This window comes from Hyperolius riggenbachi, chromosome 2, assembly GCF_040937935.1.
Source record: "Hyperolius riggenbachi isolate aHypRig1 chromosome 2, aHypRig1.pri, whole genome shotgun sequence".
Lineage (NCBI taxonomy): Eukaryota > Metazoa > Chordata > Amphibia > Anura > Hyperoliidae > Hyperolius > Hyperolius riggenbachi.
In genome coordinates this window covers 429,231,771-429,249,863 of record NC_090647.1, presented here as the reverse complement: position 1 = coordinate 429,249,863, position 18,093 = coordinate 429,231,771, and the positions used below count along the sequence as shown (strand labels likewise).

At 43.5% G+C, this 18,093-nt stretch overlaps 1 protein-coding gene and 1 long non-coding RNA gene across 9 annotated transcripts in view; one reads left to right on the top strand and one right to left on the bottom strand.

Annotated features, from left to right (window-relative positions):
- LOC137546905 (arylsulfatase H-like) overlaps positions 1 to 11,007 on the bottom strand; it is a 228,656-nt gene extending 217,649 nt beyond the window's left edge. For 3 of the 8 annotated variants that reach the window (XM_068269920.1, XM_068269928.1, XM_068269929.1), the window contains exons 1-2: positions 10,666 to 10,919; positions 7,921 to 8,061 (exon numbers count right to left, since the gene is read on the bottom strand). In XM_068269920.1, coding sequence (XP_068126021.1) covers positions 7,921 to 8,061; positions 10,666 to 10,727 — 203 coding nt within the window. In that variant the 5' untranslated portion in view covers positions 10,728 to 10,919. The other 5 variants (XM_068269923.1, XM_068269925.1, XM_068269921.1 and 2 more) reach the window with 4 other exon arrangements.
- On the top strand, positions 10,964 to 17,830 carry LOC137546906 (uncharacterized). Its single transcript, XR_011026398.1, has 3 exons — positions 10,964 to 11,018; positions 17,437 to 17,599; positions 17,729 to 17,830. It is a non-coding gene; the product is annotated as an uncharacterized lncRNA (long non-coding RNA).
- Positions 17,831 to 18,093: the final 263 nt, after the last annotated feature.

Sequence of the window (18,093 nt, the reverse complement as noted above, 5' to 3'; positions counted from 1 at the left end):
AAGCTTGCAGCAGCTGCCTGCAGTTCTCTAATGTAACACACAAGCTACTAACTAAAATACAATGTCTATCTAACTAACAACAATATAGGTGTATATGGCAGGTGTAGGTGAGCAAAAACGCTAGGTAAATGACCACAATAGAGCACTTGCTAAGCCAAAGCACAAAGGAGCAACTCTCTCTCTGTACAAGTCTCAGGCAAGCATGGAAAAACCTAACATGGCGGCCGCTATTTATAGGGTAGGGGCTGGCCAGGGTCCCCCTCTGTGATTGGCTGCCGTCAGAGGGCCTGGGAGCCCTCTGATTGGCTCTAAGGACATCAATCTGGGCTATGACGCTATTCGAGCTCGGTACCGAGCTCGAATAGCGCCGGGTGGCTCGAATAGCTCGAATAGTGAATGGGCTATTCGAGTGTACTCGGATAGCCCATTCGAATAGCTCCAGCTATTCGGAGCTCGAATACCGAGCTCGAATAGCTGAAAAAGAGCTCGAATATTCGAACTACTCGAATATTCGAGCTCTGCTGAGCACCACTGTCGTGTAGTGTACAGGGAAACCAATTAACTTACCTGTATGTTTTTGGGATGTGGGAGGAAACTAGGGTGCTGGAGGAAACCCTTGCAGACACAGGGAGAACATACAAACTCCGTACAGATGGTGCCCTGGCTGGGATTCGAACTGGGGACCCAGTGCTGCAAGGCAAGAGTGTTAACCACTATGCCACCATGCTGCCCTATTTACTGTAGTAACAGAAAAAAACTGCTAACAAGCATACAAGACCCTTTCCCCTAGATGGGTGGCTAACTACATCTTAATTGTGAAAATTCTCTGTTCTGCTTTGATTTTGGACCAAGGGCGTTGCTAGGATCCTTGGAGATCCAGGGCACCAGGTCAATGTCAATATATGGTGCATGTAGCATGCCGTGGCAAAAATGGGAGTGCCCATGTGGCAGGGGAAGTGGGTATGTGTAAGGCTTGGTGGTGTATTCTCCACAGTCAGCATGCAACGCATGAGCTGGCGTGGAGGAGGTACACACACTAGCACCAGGAAACAGGCTATCCCTAGTATAGTGGAGGGGAGGACTGACTGCAATAGGAGATTGTGGCGCACAGAGCCGGTGCAGATCTGACAGCCACAAACAATGCTTTCGTTATAACGTCTCAGCGCAAAGTAGCGCTGAGCGCATAAACCAGAACTGAGGAGATCAGGACAGGTAGACAGAATGAACGCTTGCTAGCTAGCGGCTACTTAGCGACAGCAAGCGTCCAAAACCAGACAGACTGGAATGAGGCAGCCAATGCGATGAGGCGATGGCGTGCCTCACCAAGACAGGACAGGATAGTCAGAAAATAGCAGGATTAAGATACATGAACGTAACACAGATAAATATACAATAAGTATGTTTTCCTAGCGCATTACAATTACAGCTATCAATGAAACTATTTGTAACGCCTGACTAACATATGTATATATCGGCAATGAACCGACATATGACATAAGCAGGAACGCTGACTAGGAATGGAGTAACACAGGGAACAGGACTCAGAAGGATTCGCTATCTCTTCGCAGAGATGAACGCAATCCACAAACAGTAACAGAACAGGATTCAGAAGGATTCGTTATCTCTTCGCAGAGATGAACGCAATCCACAAACAGGAACAGAACAGGATTCAGAAGGATTCGTTATCTCTTCGCAGAGATGAACGCAATCCACAAACAGGACCAGGAACAGGATAACTAGCTCAGCACGGGTGTTCACGGTACGCGCAAACTACCAAAACGTGCTGGAAAACTGACTAACTGAACACAGGAAATAAACAGTTCGTGTACGTATATATCAGCAACACTGATGTATTAACGTAACACAAATACAAGGAAAATAATAAACGTGCTGGTATGCATATATATTGGCAATGAACCAATATATGATGCAAAGACCAGCAAAGTATCTTTATAACAAGAAACACGATCGGGGCCTAAAGCGACAGCAAGACTGGCTTAAGCTGAAGCTATGAAAACCCAAGGAAACCCTGCAGGAAGCAGATCTTTATACTGAGGTCATCCAATGGGAGCAGACATGCAGATTCCCACACAGGTGAATGATAATCAGTCACAAGCTGACAGCAGGGAAAGACAGACAAAGCTATGCAACTTGCATGGAAATAGATCAGAACTGCCTGAGCTGCAGCACTACTTCCAGCAATAGCTGCTGCAGCAGCGATCATTACAGTACCCCCGCCTTTAAAAGCGGATTCCAGACGCTTTTCAAAACTGAAATTTCCAACAAAACAGTCTGACTGATAATTCATGATGACCGGGACAGCCCGGCAAGACCGAATTCCAGAATCAGTCCCCACAAGACTGGACCCATCAGAACCAGAACCTACAGAACCATGCCCATCAGTACTACAAGCCCCAATGTGACACCCATCAGAACCATGATTTCCAGAAGAAAGCCCTCCGAAATTCCCTGAGCGATACCCACCGCCTTCCAGGAACCGTTCAGAAACGCCAAAGCCTTTGCAATGCCCACCGGTACTGTCTTTACCAACACAAAACCCACTGTTGAACCAGTCCAAGGCACCAGGACAAGTTTTCTCAGAGACCTCCCAGAACACCTTGAAGCTCCAAAGAGATCCCCATAGGTCAGAATGCCCCTTAGGCTCACATGGAGAACTATCAAGAACCCCTATGGAACCTAGGGCAATTCCCGAGTCAGGGCCACAAGGACAAACATCAATATCAGGGCTTTCAGGGACCAGAACCATCTCTGGGCATGCAGGCAGACTGGCAACATCAGAACGTGTTCCCACTAAGGAAGCATCAGAGCACGCTAACACCTTAGACACACTTGGGCATTCTGGCACACAAAGAACATCTGGGCACACCGGCACAAGAGAAACCTCTGGGCATGTCAAGGAACTGTGAGCCTCAGGGTCAGCCAAGACAGGACCAAAACCAGGACTGGCCAAAAAAAAATCATCATGACTAAACTTCGCAACTACTGGACTTTTACACGAGAATGCTGGATCAGACTTAGATGTCGCTGATTCCAGCAAAGTCAGTAACAAATCAGATTCAGGGGCACTAACAAGACAGGACAAATCTTCTGATGTATGCACTGAACCAGATAGGGACTCCACAACTACCTCTGGACTGAACAGAGACTCATTTAATACACTGGATTGGAGCTCATGAGGCGCTGCAGAACAAGTCAGTATTGCAGCAGCCCCCACTGGACTAGGCAAAACTGAGGAATTCCCTGGACAGGAAGGGGACTCTGGAACCTCTGCCACAGCGGCCAGAGAACCAGAATCTTTCAGGATACAGGGCTGGGTTTCAGGAACACTCATCAGACCGGACTGAAATTCTGAGATTTCTATTATTTTGACCAGAGAATCAGAATTATCCATGTTACAGGGCAAGACTTCTGAAACATTCAGAGGACAGGGCTGGAGTTCCTCGGCTGTTACAACACTGGAGAGGGACTCAACAACATTGGTTAAATCAGACTGTGTACAGGGCAAGGTATCTGACACACTTGCTGACGAGGACAATATTTCAATGGCTTCTGCTTTGCTGGGCAGAAATTCATCAAGTTTTATTAGAGCAGACTGTAATTCCAAAACAGCTGCTAGACAAGTGAATATTACTGCAACACCAACTGAGGTAAGCAGTGCCTCAGACCCTTCTGCTAGAGGGTTTGAAATATCCAAAGTACTGGGTGAAGCATAAGACTCTGCGACCACAGCTTCACTGGACAGGATCACGGAACAGTCCATATTGCAGGGCAAAACTATGGAAGCACCTGCTGGACAGCATAATGATTCTGTGACCTGAGTTTCATTGGAGAGATCTACTGCACAATTCATGGTACAGGGCAAATTTATTGGAAAATTTTCTGAACAAGGTAATAATTCTGCGATTTCAGGTTCACATAGCAGATGCTCTGAGCTATTCACGAAACTAGAGCGAGGTGTAGAAACAGGAAGATCAAGACACAATGTTTGCGCATCTGCTGGATCAGACAGGAGTTGAACTTTATTAACACAGGTAATTTCTGCAGAAGTGTTTGCAGAGACAGGCAAGATTTTTCTGGTGTCTGTTTCACTAAACAAAGAGTCATGAGTACTGGCTAGGCTGGACTCGGAAGTCAGCAGGACCTCTGGATTCTCTGCTGAGAAATTTGCGCAGGGCAAGGTTAAGAATGTATCAGTGGCTTCTGTTTTACTGGGAAGTAACACTGAGTTATCCATGGTACAGGGTGGAATTGCAGGAACTTCAATTTCACACAAAAAGAGCTCCGAATCACCTGCTGAATCAGCCAAAGGTGCTGAAGCAGGCGGGTCAGAACGCCAAATTTGCGAATTCGGAGTCACAAAAAAATCATCCAAAATCAGTTCCCACACATCAATCAATGGAGCCACAAAGTCATACTCACACACACCAGTTTTTATTAGGTTATAGGCAGACTTAATGCATGCATTCAATACCAATTCACTTTTTGCACTGTAAAATTGACAAAATGAACTTGAATCATTCTTCCATTCATTGACCAGAGCTTCCATCTCTCCTTTCTCAAATGGAGGATTCCAAGCATACTTAACAGGCAGATCATGGTTTGCAGATATGATTGTGGCAGGCACATGTATAGGGTTAATTAGCAGGTGATTGGCAGATTCCTTATTCTTAAGAATATCCAATACCTGTAGCAAGTGTTGAACTGTAGTGTATGCAAACTTCCCTTGGTTCACAAATAAGTTGATTTGTTCAATACTCTGTAATATCTCATCATAATCATACTCAGATAATTCTTTTAAACAAAAATCTTTATTTTCCCTAGCCAGGGAGGAAAGTTCATTAGTAGTTTCATAAGTCCATTTAACTCCCCTGAAAGACAATTGCATTTCATTATCTGTTAATGGCAGAATCTCATTATAGGTCTCAGTCGCTAAGGATAACGATTCTGCAGATTGGACACGTTTCTTAGAACGTTTGCGTTTTGCCTTTGACCTTGCGGTTTTTGGTGATTTATTCAAAGCTGCAGGAAAATTATCAGTAACACTTTCTGCTTGCTGCTCATTCTTGCAAGCAATTGAAGGAGCAGCTGATTGGCCTGCTGCCAGGAGTTCATTAAGAGGAAAAGGCAATGGATCTATGCGCAACCAGTTATGGATCACAAACGCTAGAAATTCCAGTGGTCTCTCTTTCAAATCGGAATGATTGAGAACATCAAATGCCCACTGGAATAATTCCCCTTTAAACAAAATATAACTTAGTTGGAGTGCCCAGGTTGAAACAGGAGTCGCTTGGAGATCAGGATTGGTCAGGAACCTGGCACATTCAGAGAAAAACTCATTTTCTGTTTCAGAGCTAAGTTCTTCAAATTTTTTAAAGGAACAGGAACCATAATTAACAGTGTCATACTTTCTGGGAATCCCCCCCACAATGGGGATTGGTAATGGGGTTTTCATAATGTAAGGCTTGGTGGTGTATTCTCCACAGTCAGCATGCAACGCATGAGCTGGCGTGGAGGAGGTACACACACTAGCACCAGGAAACAGGCTATCCCTAGTATAGTGGAGGGGAGGACTGACTGCAATAGGAGATTGTGGCGCACAGAGCCGGTGCAGATCTGACAGCCACAAACAATGCTTTCGTTATAACGTCTCAGCGCAAAGTAGCGCTGAGCGCATAAACCAGAACTGAGGAGATCAGGACAGGTAGACAGAATGAACGCTTGCTAGCTAGCGGCTACTTAGCGACAGCAAGCGTCCAAAACCAGACAGACTGGAATGAGGCAGCCAATGCGATGCGGCGATGGCGTGCCTCACCAAGACAGGACAGGATAGTCAGAAAATAGCAGGATTAAGATACATGAACGTAACACAGATAAATATACAATAAGTATGTTTTCCTAGCGCATTACAATTACAGCTATCAATGAAACTATTTGTAACGCCTGACTAACATATGTATATATCGGCAATGAACCGACATATGACATAAGCAGGAACGCTGACTAGGAATGGAGTAACACAGGGAACAGGACTCAGAAGGATTCGCTATCTCTTCGCAGAGATGAACGCAATCCACAAACAGTAACAGAACAGGATTCAGAAGGATTCGTTATCTCTTCGCAGAGATGAACGCAATCCACAAACAGGAACAGAACAGGATTCAGAAGGATTCGTTATCTCTTCGCAGAGATGAACGCAATCCACAAACAGGACCAGGAACAGGATAACTAGCTCAGCACGGGTGTTCACGGTACGCGCAAACTACCAAAACGTGCTGGAAAACTGACTAACTGAACACAGGAAATAAACAGTTCGTGTACGTATATATCAGCAACACTGATGTATTAACGTAACACAAATACAAGGAAAATAATAAACGTGCTGGTATGCATATATATTGGCAATGAACCAATATATGATGCAAAGACCAGCAAAGTATCTTTATAACAAGAAACACGATCGGGGCCTAAAGCGACAGCAAGACTGGCTTAAGCTGAAGCTATGAAAACCCAAGGAAACCCTGCAGGAAGCAGATCTTTATACTGAGGTCATCCAATGGGAGCAGACATGCAGATTCCCACACAGGTGAATGATAATCAGTCACAAGCTGACAGCAGGGAAAGACAGACAAAGCTATGCAACTTGCATGGAAATAGATCAGAACTGCCTGAGCTGCAGCACTACTTCCAGCAATAGCTGCTGCAGCAGCGATCATTACAGTATGGTCATGGGTGTTTGCAAATGTACATGATCCTAGCAGCAGTGTAAGCTAAAGTTAGTTGACCAGGCCAGCGAAATGTTGGCTTAAGCTACCTCTCCTCGATGCAGGTGGTTTTGGCACGCGCTCACAGCCGCATAGTGCTTGCTTTAAGTGCCACCACGAATGTATTGTTATTACGGCTATAGTCAGCTGTCCCTTTGTATCACACAATGATAAAATCCACTCAGCAATGCACGTGACTAGGCCCTTGGGCAGCACCCCTCCATATGCTCAAACTCAACAGAAAATAAACTAAAAACACTTCCTCACAAAATCCATAATTAGACAGTGTGCTCACACATAGAAATATCATAAATAGGCAGCATTTCACATAAATTGGCAGAGTTCCTTCACCTAGCTTCTATTCTGGCCTAGGTGCTGTGCTTAGCTGGTCTGCCTGGTGATCCTGTATGGGCTGGCTGGCCTGGGGATTCTATGCTGGCTGGCTTGCTTGCTGACGCTGTGTTAAATAGTATGGTGTTGCTGTGTGGGCTGACTAGCCTGGTGATTCTGTGCTTGCTGGTTGGCCTAGTCAAGCTGTGTGGACTGGCTAGCCTGGTGGTGATGCTGCGCGGGCTGGCCTGGCTGGGGGTGATGCTGGGCTGGCTAGCGATGATGCTGATATTGGTGTCTAAAAAAATAGCAAATGACATTCAAACTAATTAAAATTGCTATGACACATCACAAACAACAATGAGGCTACATGCATAATTTACCCTAAAAACCCTTTTTAAAGCTGTTTAAAGGGCACTTTATCCGAATTCACTTGGATATCCGCAAGGTCGGATCCGGATATCCAACTCAGATCCGGGTATCTGGGTACCCGTATCCGGATGGGTTTTAAAAGGTTATACCCGAGCAACCCTGCATACCATAGGATGGGTAGTGATGGCCCACTGTGAGGAAAAATAAGGGCTGGAGGAGGGCAGTAGTGCTCCACATGTGGCGTGGTCCAAATGACCACTTCTACTGGAGCCGCCGTGGGTCTACATGCATGCGTTTTGATACCAATAAATGTTCGATTTGTTATTAGCTTTGGCTGTGCAGCCTATTTTGCAAGATTCTTTTTCTCTCTCTTTCTAAGTCTTGGGAAAATCAAAACTTATTTGATTCCAAGCATCTATATAAAAGTAATCATTACCTTATTGTACTATTGCCAAAGCATCCAACTTCCCCGATTCCAAGATCATCAGCCATGAAGAGTACAAAGTTTGGCTTGTGAGCATTTGCTGGATATAAATTAACAAGCAGGAGTGTAAATGGTAAAATCGCCATGGAGTTCCTGAAAGAAAACATCCTTTTCAGCAATCAAAGTATCACTGCAGGAATCTAATGAGTATCACTTCTGATATTTCAGTGTTCACAATAATTCTAAAATGTCATAAGCTCCATTAAACTGGGTCTAAAATGTTTATGAGCCAACCCAATCACAGAGCATAAGAACTATGCCCTGTAATGAAACATAACATTCCTCAAAATTTTATTTTTCATTACTTTTCCCCAAAATGCACTAGTAAATGCTGAGATTTGATTGGCTGATAACACTTTCTGGAACGTGCAGTATAATACTAGGGATGGCCAATGAGATGCAAATTAAAGTTGAGAGAAGACTATGCACATTTTGTATGCAGCTTAAAATGAATAAGTGAATTCCCACTAAGGTGGAATTTGATTGGTCCATTTTCATGAGATGAATGGAGGAGCTAACCATATGTCAGTCCCAACAGAGAGAATATAAAATTTCTCCATACCTGAAATATCTGCAAACCTCTCAAGAGATGCAAATCCTGAGTGTCTACAGACTGAGTGCTCACAACCTTGAAATCGAGTCTGGAGGACACAGACAAAAGTACAAAACCAGGGAGAATAGACTATGCCAACACTGCGAGCAAAAGATCCCTGAGGATGAGAATTACTTCCTGCAGCACTGCCCCAAATATACTGCACCCGAATTAACCGATTGCGGTATATTTGGGGCAAGGCAGTATATTTGGAACAGTGAGTATTGCGTAACATTTGGCCCAGATATAATATACCCCTATCTGCCCAAAGAGAGAGGCATTATCCATGGTTTCAAGATTAGCCAGCTTGGGGTTATGCCAGAGTGGTGTGTAATGTTCCCAAGAAGAGGAGGGAATAATTTTAGCTGACTGATACCAGACGTGAGAGGCCTGCTTCAAAATGGTGTTGCCCGGGTTGTTGAGTGAAAGTGTTCCCTTAAAGGGGCACTACAGTGAAAAACTGTAAAATGTAAAATATGTGCAAACATATACAAATAAGCAGTACATTTTTTTCCCAGAGTAAAATGAGCTATAAATTACTTTTCTCCTATGTTGCTGTCACTTACAGTAGGCAGTAGAAATCTGACAGAAGTGATAGGTTTTGGACTAATCCATCTCTTTACAGGGGATTCTCAGCAAGGCTTTTATTCTTAGTAAAGATATTCCAGAAAAAGGATTTAAACAATGATGCTGGCCAGCTTCCCTGCTCACTACCCAGTTTTTTGGCAGTTGGACAGAGCAACTGCCATTCACTAAGTGCTTTGAAAATAATTAAATCCCTGAGAATCCCTTATAAAGAGATGGACTAGTCCAAAACCTGTCACTTCTGGCAGATTTCTACTGCCTACTGTAAATGACAGCAAAATAGGAGAAAAGTAATTTATGACTCATTTTACTCTGGAAAAAAATGTACTTCTTATTTGTATATGTTTGCACATATTTTACAGTTTTTCGCTGTAGTGCCCCTTTAAGTAATGCAAAAGGGAGGTTGTTATTCTTGTTAGAGAGTGAAAAACCCAGGAGCTCTGGGGTCCTCCCAGGAGCTCTAGGGCCATCTTCCCATTGATGCATTACCATTTTCAGAATACAGAAAAATGACTTGCCAATTTTAGATTTAGAGATGTACAGCAAAACTTTTAGGTTACTAGTAAAAACTGTAATACAGTACTTAGTATTAAATTATCTGGGGGAATTTTTGAATTAATGACACTTTAAACAATTAGGTGACCCATTCACTGAACTTTGCAGTTGGAGATATTTTATGCTTACTAGAATTTTTTCCCCCCAGTTTAACCTTAAGTGACCTTTTGCACTGAATGCAATTTCCAGAAGTCAATTTTGTGGTATGCTGGAAATCCCGACACGCAATGGCACATGCATAGAGATGGCATGCGAACGATATCTTGAGAGATGGTGCGCACACTCCTACACCGTATAAAGGGTCACAGCTTTAGGACAAACTTATAACAGACTACCTGGTAGGCATCTACATTTTAATAAAAGCAGATTTTCACAACCACTCAGCATAGTAGCCTTTTTAAAGGGAATCAGAGGTGAGAGTGATATGGAGTCTTCCATATTTATTTCCTTTTTTCCTTTTAAACAATACTAGTTGTCTGGCAGTCCTCCTGATCCTGTGTCTCTAATACTTTTGCCTCAGTTGACTCAGGTTTTACTGGATTAGCCATATGCTTGTTCCAGGGTTTTGACTCAGACACTATGTATGCCAGAAGATCAACAAGACTTCCAGGCAACTGGCATTGTTTACAAGGAAATAAATATGGCAGCCTCCATATCCCTCTCACCTCAGTTTCCCTTTAAATGAAGTCTGAAATGGTCCTGCCTGTAACCTTTCATAGACTTGAACAGACCTGTATTTTCTGCGTACAGATTAAACACATTTTGCCACAGAAGACCATTTCTACCATCATGAGTAACTTAAGAATCGTTGCTTTTTTGTTTAAAAATCATTACAGTAAATTAAATTTCTTGGACTTAATAAAGTAGTAAACCATTTAGCATAATACAATTTAACGCTGCAGTATGAGTTTGCAGGCTTGCTAGTAGTGTCTAGCAGAAATAGAAGAAAAGGTGCCTGTCCTTACCACTTGCAGGGACGCTGCTCTTGTGCTCTTCTCACCTCTGTCCAGACTTGGGAGTTGCACATGGCTAGTTGGAATTTATCGTCACTCCTTGGAGAAATAAATATTAACTACAAAGTCATATTGGAAGACTTTCACTGTAACCATCAGAACCACACCAAAGTATTTCTTAAAAAAAAGTTCTTCTTTCCCTGACTACTAAAACCGTACAGTACCTGGGATCTATGTACCTCCTTCTGATAGTAAAATGTATACAAGTTGTGTATGCTAACCTCTTTTTTTTCTTTCTTCTTTCTTTTCAGTTCAACTGTCTTACAAAGAAGAAAATGACATTACCTGCTGACACTTGTTGACATGTAAGTCAGATGATTAGTTATTTTCAATGCCTGCAAGCTGTACACAGTACTAATACCAAACTTTCTGAATTGGTGGGTTGGTAGAGAGGCATCTGCCTCAGGCACATCATTGGGTGGGGGTGTAGGATAGGATGAAACATGCCCATACTCTAGCTAGGGAAAAGCAGCTGCCAAATGCATCACCATGGATTTTGTGACTTGATTTATTTTCACCCCTCAGTTAACTGCAAAGATTGTGAGGTGTGCTTTCCTCTTTCAGCAGCATTTTGGAGTTGCTTTTAAAGTGCACCTGAACTGTGATGGATATGAAGGTAGACATAGTTATTTTCTTTAAAATTGCCTGGCAGTCCTGCTGATCCTCTGCCTCAAATACTTTTAGCCAAAGACCTTGAACAAGCATAGCATGAGGATCAGGTGCTCTGACTGAAGTCTGTCTAGATTAAGTGCATGCCTGTTTTTGGTGTGTTTCAGACACTACTGCAGCCAATAAGATCAGCAGCAGGGATGCTCTCACGAGTAATAATGAGTGCTTAAAGGGAACCAGAGATGAACGTTATACACACAAAATATATATACATCAATAGCTTTTCATGAGGAAATTATTTTACCACTATTTTCGCTGCTTTGGTGTGCCTTAGTACATTTATTTTTACATTTTTCCCCCGGGATAAATCAAAGATGGCCGCCGGCTCATACCCTTCTTCTTCCGGGTCATGAGCAGCTCTAAATGTTAATCTCTTGGCTTGCTATGCTTTTGTGCTGGTCAGCGCACAAGCCTAGTGTGGAGGACGCAGGCGCAGTGTTGGGAGACCCACTGCGGACTAGCCCGACCTGGATTTCCCCCAGCCTGGGCTGGAAGGAGAGTCGGCAGATCCAGCAGCAGCGGCAGCATGGAGGAATCAGCAGGGCAGTCGGCAGACTCAGCAGAGGCGGCAGCAAGGAGGAATCAGCAGGGCAGTCGGCAGACTCAGCAGCGGCGGCAGCACGGAGGAAACAGCAGGGCAGTCGGCAGACTCAGCAGTGGCGGCAGCACGGAGGAATTAGCAGGCATTACTAGGCAGCAGCAACCACTCCCTTCTCATCACAGCCCTCCGTGATGCTGTGTATACAAAGCAGGAAGGCAGAGCCAGGAGGGGGAGGGCTTGAAATTACTTCACAGCAGACGGACTCAGCTAATCTGATTCCAGGTCAAACTTTGACTGAAGGCTCAGTCGGGATTCTTATCACAGCTGATAACAGACTAATTGGACAGAGAGGAATGAAACTAAAAGCAGGGTAGGTGTTTACTGTCATGTTCCCACTGATATTTAGGATAAAATACATGAGGGTGCTTCGTCTCTGGTTCTCTTTAAGCACTCACATTTGTTTTTTAAATGAACTGTAATTAGCTCAGGTGTGCGGCAGGGAGTGAAAGGGTTATTTATCCGTTCCTGCTCTCCAAATAGCTTGCACGCGTCCTATTGGTCGTGTTGCAAGCCTCACCACCAAGCACTTCCTCCTTCCGGCTTGAAGGAGGCAGTGCGAGCAGTGAGGCATGCAACGCGACCAATAGGATGCATGCAAGCTAGTTGGAGCACAGGGAGGACACGCACTTATGGGTAAATAATCCCTTCACTCCCTGCCGTACACCTGAGCTAATTACAGCTCATTTAAATCACGAATTCGAGTGCTTAAGCACTAGTTATAACTCGTGAGAGCATCCCTGATCAGCAGGACTGCCAGGCAACTGGTATTGTTTAAAAGGAAATAAATAAGGTAGTCTTCATATACAGTATATTCCTCCCAGTTCTGGTGTCCTTTAGGGCTCAATCACACTATTTGTGTTGCAATGAGTTTTGACTCACTGCACTCAGTGTGCATTTTAAATGGGAATATGAAAGTCCATAGACTTTCATTTTATCATTTACACTACAACAGTGAGTTGCTGTGCAGTGCATTTCAACTCATCGGGAGTTAAAACTCATAGAAATGCACAGCAACTCACAAACCCATTCACACCCGTTCATGAGTTTTTTATTTATGCATTTTCATGCATTTTAACTCACTGTCTAGTGTAAATTAGCCCTTGAAGAGAATCGGAACTGTAAAATACTTACAATAAAAGGCATACCATTCTATACATTATGTTCTCCTGGGCCCCTCTGTGCTGTTTCTGCCACTCCCTGCTGCAATCCTGGCTTGTAATTGCCATTTTTAGGCAGTGTTTACACACAAAAGACATAGCAAGTGATAGGCTGAGAGTAGCTCACTGTGTGAGTCATACAGAGTGTGCAGGGGGCCTGGAGAGGGCGTGTATAGCGTCTATCCAATCACAAGCAGCACAGCACATTCCAGCCTGACTGCCTGAGCCCAACAGACCCGACAGAGGAGAGAAGATTAGATTATATAACAGAGATAACACAGCCACTGTGCAACTAGGAACGACTGCAGTAAGACAGAGCACATTAGAACAGCTATAGGAACTTATAGGATAGAAGAAATAAGGCTCAACATTTTGTTACAGGGTCTCTTTAAAGAGGAACTGTCGAGAAAATCCTAAATTTTCCCGGAGGATCGTTCAGGAACAGCCTTATCAGTCTGCAGACAGTGTGTACACACGCACTACAGTCTGCTAAAAACCCGCCCAGCGGGAGGTGCCGACGGACCAGTCGTTGGCTGCTGTCGTGTGTGTGTACACACCTTAAGACCCCCATGGTGGTGCCTAACCCTAAATCTCCCCTGTTGGTGCCTAACCCTAAGACCCCCCTGGTGGTGCCTAACCCTAAGACCCCCCTGGTGGTGCCTAACCCTAAATCTCCCCTGGTGGTGCCTAACCCTAAGACCCCCTTGTGGTGCCTAACCCTAAATCTCCCCTGGTGGTGTCTAACCCTAAGACCCCTGGTGGTGCCTCACCCTAAAGTGATCGCTTTATTGTGTGGAGAATAATGTTTTACAAATAGTGACTCTAAAAAATATGTTACAATTTACGTTACGTACTGATCGCTTTATTTTTTGAATAATAATGTTTTACAAACAGTAAGGGATAACATTTTAAATAATGTTTTAGTTAAATACGATAAATATGTTTAGTATTTCTGCAAACGTTATTCGTCACGGGCGCATTTTGTAAACCTAAATCATCACAAGTGGCGTTAGAAAACATTAAAAATCTCTGGGCGCCGTTTGAAAATGTTAATAATCTCCAGCGCTCTTTTTTCCTGTTTGGCGCCCATCAAACAATATTTGTTATGGGAGTGAATGGCGGCGCCCTTTTTGTCCACTTGCCTCATGCGCCCAAATTTCCTGCTTCCCTAGGATCTTTCTCTCCTGGTGTATTTGATTAGCCCAACTAGTGGAAGAAGTCATGGGTTATATAAATGTTTATTATCTGCATTGTCCCTCTTCATATTGGTAACTTGTATGAATTTACTGTTTGTATAACTCTATGAAAGATTTGCCTTAGATCAATAAGCAAAAACCAGTGTGACCACAAGAGGGCACAAAAAGACAATACATAAACTAAATGGTTGTATATGTTATATACTGATGTTTGTTTTTTGTTTTTTATATAAACAACAAAAACAAAAACTGAGTTTAAGGAAGTGAGATGTGGAGGATCCCATATTTATTTTCTTTTAAAGAGGAGCTGTTAGGTATAAGGTCGCAGAGAAAAAAACACATATATCAGTAGCTAAATATTGGCTGTACTTACATTACATATGCATTTCACTGTCCACGTTTGGATGTCACAGAATTTTTATATAGTATTTGCAGAGAATGATGCTCCTGACAGCTCATGGCAGGTTCCATGTTTGTCTGTCTCCTATGAAGCCAATTGTGTCGTCATGTCCTCCCTGCTTCCTGATGATTCGACTCACAAAAAAAATTCTATTGGAAAACACTACTGTGCAGTCAATATTAATTAGCCATGTGGCTAGGAACAATAGCGAACTCATGCAGTATACTCTAACAGAACATATGCCGTGATTTTTCAGTGCTGTGAGCTGGGCTGAGTTATAAGCTGCTGTAACTTGAGCCTGTAACTTCTCACTAGCAGCCGAGGGGAGGACCCAAGGTGGGAAGAAGCAGCCCCAGAATGCTTTGCAGTATGTTATGCGGCCTCTCGTACTTTTAAGAGATTGGGAATAACAGCCTTGCTGTTCAGCACACATCAAAAGTAAGAGAGATTTTTAACTTCAGTATTGCCTTTTTGGCTTCCTTCTAAACTGTTTAACACAGGAGAATAGAGGTTTAAATTAGCTTTTGCAGCCTGACAGTTACTATTTAAACAATACCAATTACCTGGCTTCCTGCTGATTTTTCATGCATCAGTAGTTAGAGATGTTGCGAACGGTTCCCGAAACGTTCGCCGGCGAACATCTCAAAATCTGTGGGCCTTCTACTACTTCTGAGTCGCAATGACCCAGAGTAGTACGCCTGCGCTGCCCGGCGGAGCGCGTCCTAGATCGCGCTCCTGTTGCCGGGCACTTTCATTCGCAGAAAGTGCCCGGCAACAGGAGCGCGATCTAGGACGCGCTCCGCCGGGCAGCGCAGGCGTACTACTCCGGGTCATTGCGACCCGGAAGTAGTAGAAGGCCCAGAGAGATTCGCCCGGCGAACGGTTCGGGCCATCTCTGTCAGTAGTGTCTGAATCACATACCTGAAACCAGCATGTGGCTAATCTAGTCAGATTTCTGTCAGAGACATCTGATCTGTATGCTTGTTCAGGGTCTATATGTATAAATATTAGAGGCAAAGGATCTGCAAGACAGTCTGGTAATGTCATTGTTTATGTAAATCTCTATATTCCTCTCACTTCAGGTGTAAAAGTAAAACTACCAATACTGAAGGTAAGCGAAATGCCAGCTGGACTAACTGAATTTATGCAGAGAAGAAAACTTCTCATTTGATTGTAGCAGAAGTAACCCTAACTAAATTTGTACTGCATCCGCTGCGGATACTAGTAGAGTATAAGGGCTGGAACCCACAAGGGCGTTTTTCGGAGCATTTAGGGAGCGCTTGAAAGCGCTAGCGTTTTTCCAAAACGCTGAGCTAATGTGATCGTATGTGTTAAATTCCACAGGAGCGTTTGCGATTCCAAAAATCGCAAACGCAGGACACGCAGCATTTTTGGAGCGTTTGCGCTTCAATGTAAAGTTTAGAAGCTCTGTGCAAGCGCTGTGAAATCGCTATGCATAGCGTTTTGTTAGCGCATTTACAGCGCGGAAAGTACCCAGAAGGCTTACTTATTCCCACAATTCTCTAATCCAAGTGTACTATTTCCTGTTGACGGCTTGCTGGCTCAACGGAAGTGTCACAGAGAACTGTTTTATAGCATGTAACATCATCAATCGATACTTCTTGTGACATACATGTTCCCATGGCTGCACCTGTCCCTAATAATAAAAAGGCTGTGTAACTTATGCAAAAAACATTTTTAATAACAATTAAACAAAATAATATTCCGCAACCTGCTATGTCCTCCTAATTTTTTCCCTATTCTACAAGACTATTATGTATGCAGACAGCTCTCTGGAGAATTTAAATATAGTGTGAGTTGTTCACGAAGGGTGGTAGCAGATATTGTGCCTCTTCTGGTGGATGCTGTTAGTAGTTCAAGTGCAGCTGGTGGAACATCCTCATCCCAAATGATGCCCTCTTTGTCCCTGACAAAGTTATGTAGGACACATGCAGCCTTCACAATTGTTACAGCATTTGCGGTGTCCATCATCATGCTTGTGTGGAAGATTCGCCACTTATTAGCCATTATGCCGAAGGCACACTCCACCACTTTTCTTCCCTTACTCAGGCGAACATTATAAACAGTCCTTTCAGGGTTCAAAGTGCGCTGTGGGAAAGGCCTCATCATGTGGTTAGACAGGGCAAAAGCCTCATCCCCAATGAAGACCAGTGGCCTATCTGGTCCATTTGTGTGTGGCCAGGGCCGAAGAGGATGGAGATCGATGTTTCCTTCTCGTAATTTAACTCCAAACCGGCTGTGTTGAAAGATGCCGGAGTCACTGCTGCTTCCTTGTGCACCCACATCCACATGGCTGAATCTGTAGTTAGCATCAGCTATTGCTAGAAGCACAATGGAGAAGTATTTTTTTATAGTTGTAATACTTACTGCCACTATTTGGAGGCATCACAATTCGGATGTGTTTGCCATCCACAGCACCCACACAATTAGGAAAATTAGTTTTCTGCCAAAAATCCTGACTAATCTTTTCCCAATCACCCATATCCGGGTGATCCATAACTTCAGGAACTCAGGTTGTAAAATCTCCCAGATTAAGCTGCATGTGTCCAAAACAATTCTTCGAATAGTTGTCCTTCCAAGACGATACTGATAATGCAATGACACATATGTATGGCCAGTAGCAAGAAACCTGTGTAAAGAAAACATATATTAATAGTGTGTGTGTTTCTTTTCCCCTAGTACAACAAGTGAAAACAAGATGGAAGTCCATCAAGGACAACTTTAGAAGGGAGCTCCTAGAAGAAAAGAAAGAGAGCAGAAGTGGTTCTGGTGCATCAAATCGAACCAAATACAGCTACACTAATGAACTTGCTTTCTTAAGACCAACTATGGATTTGGAGGAGTAAGTAAACTATCGTTTGTGTACAACCGTTGTCACCTACATTAGCATTCTGTATGTTCCAACACACACATATCAGAACACATGTAATGTTGACACTTCCAAAACTTATACAACTTTGCCCTTCCATAGGACTCAAGATAACATTCCTGCAGAACCTGTGGTCCGAATAGAGGAAGATGATGCAGAAGAAGGACTTGATAATAGTACTTTATCTTTATTAAGCACCTCTGACACACCCAGTGATGAAACGTCAAATACTAGTAGTGTTCATGTATTGTCTCCTGTGCAGCCTACTACCTCCTCAACCAAAACTACAACTACTAAAGTAACAGGAAGAGGAAGGCGCCAAGGTGCAGTTGGTAGATCACAAAGTTCGTTTGAAAGTGGTGTTTTAAATTCCATGCAGGAAGCTGTAGGTGTCTTACATCATGCTAGCTGTGATCACTACAATTTTGCTGCGTGGCTGGATAGTGTAATGGTTAAGGGCTCTGCCT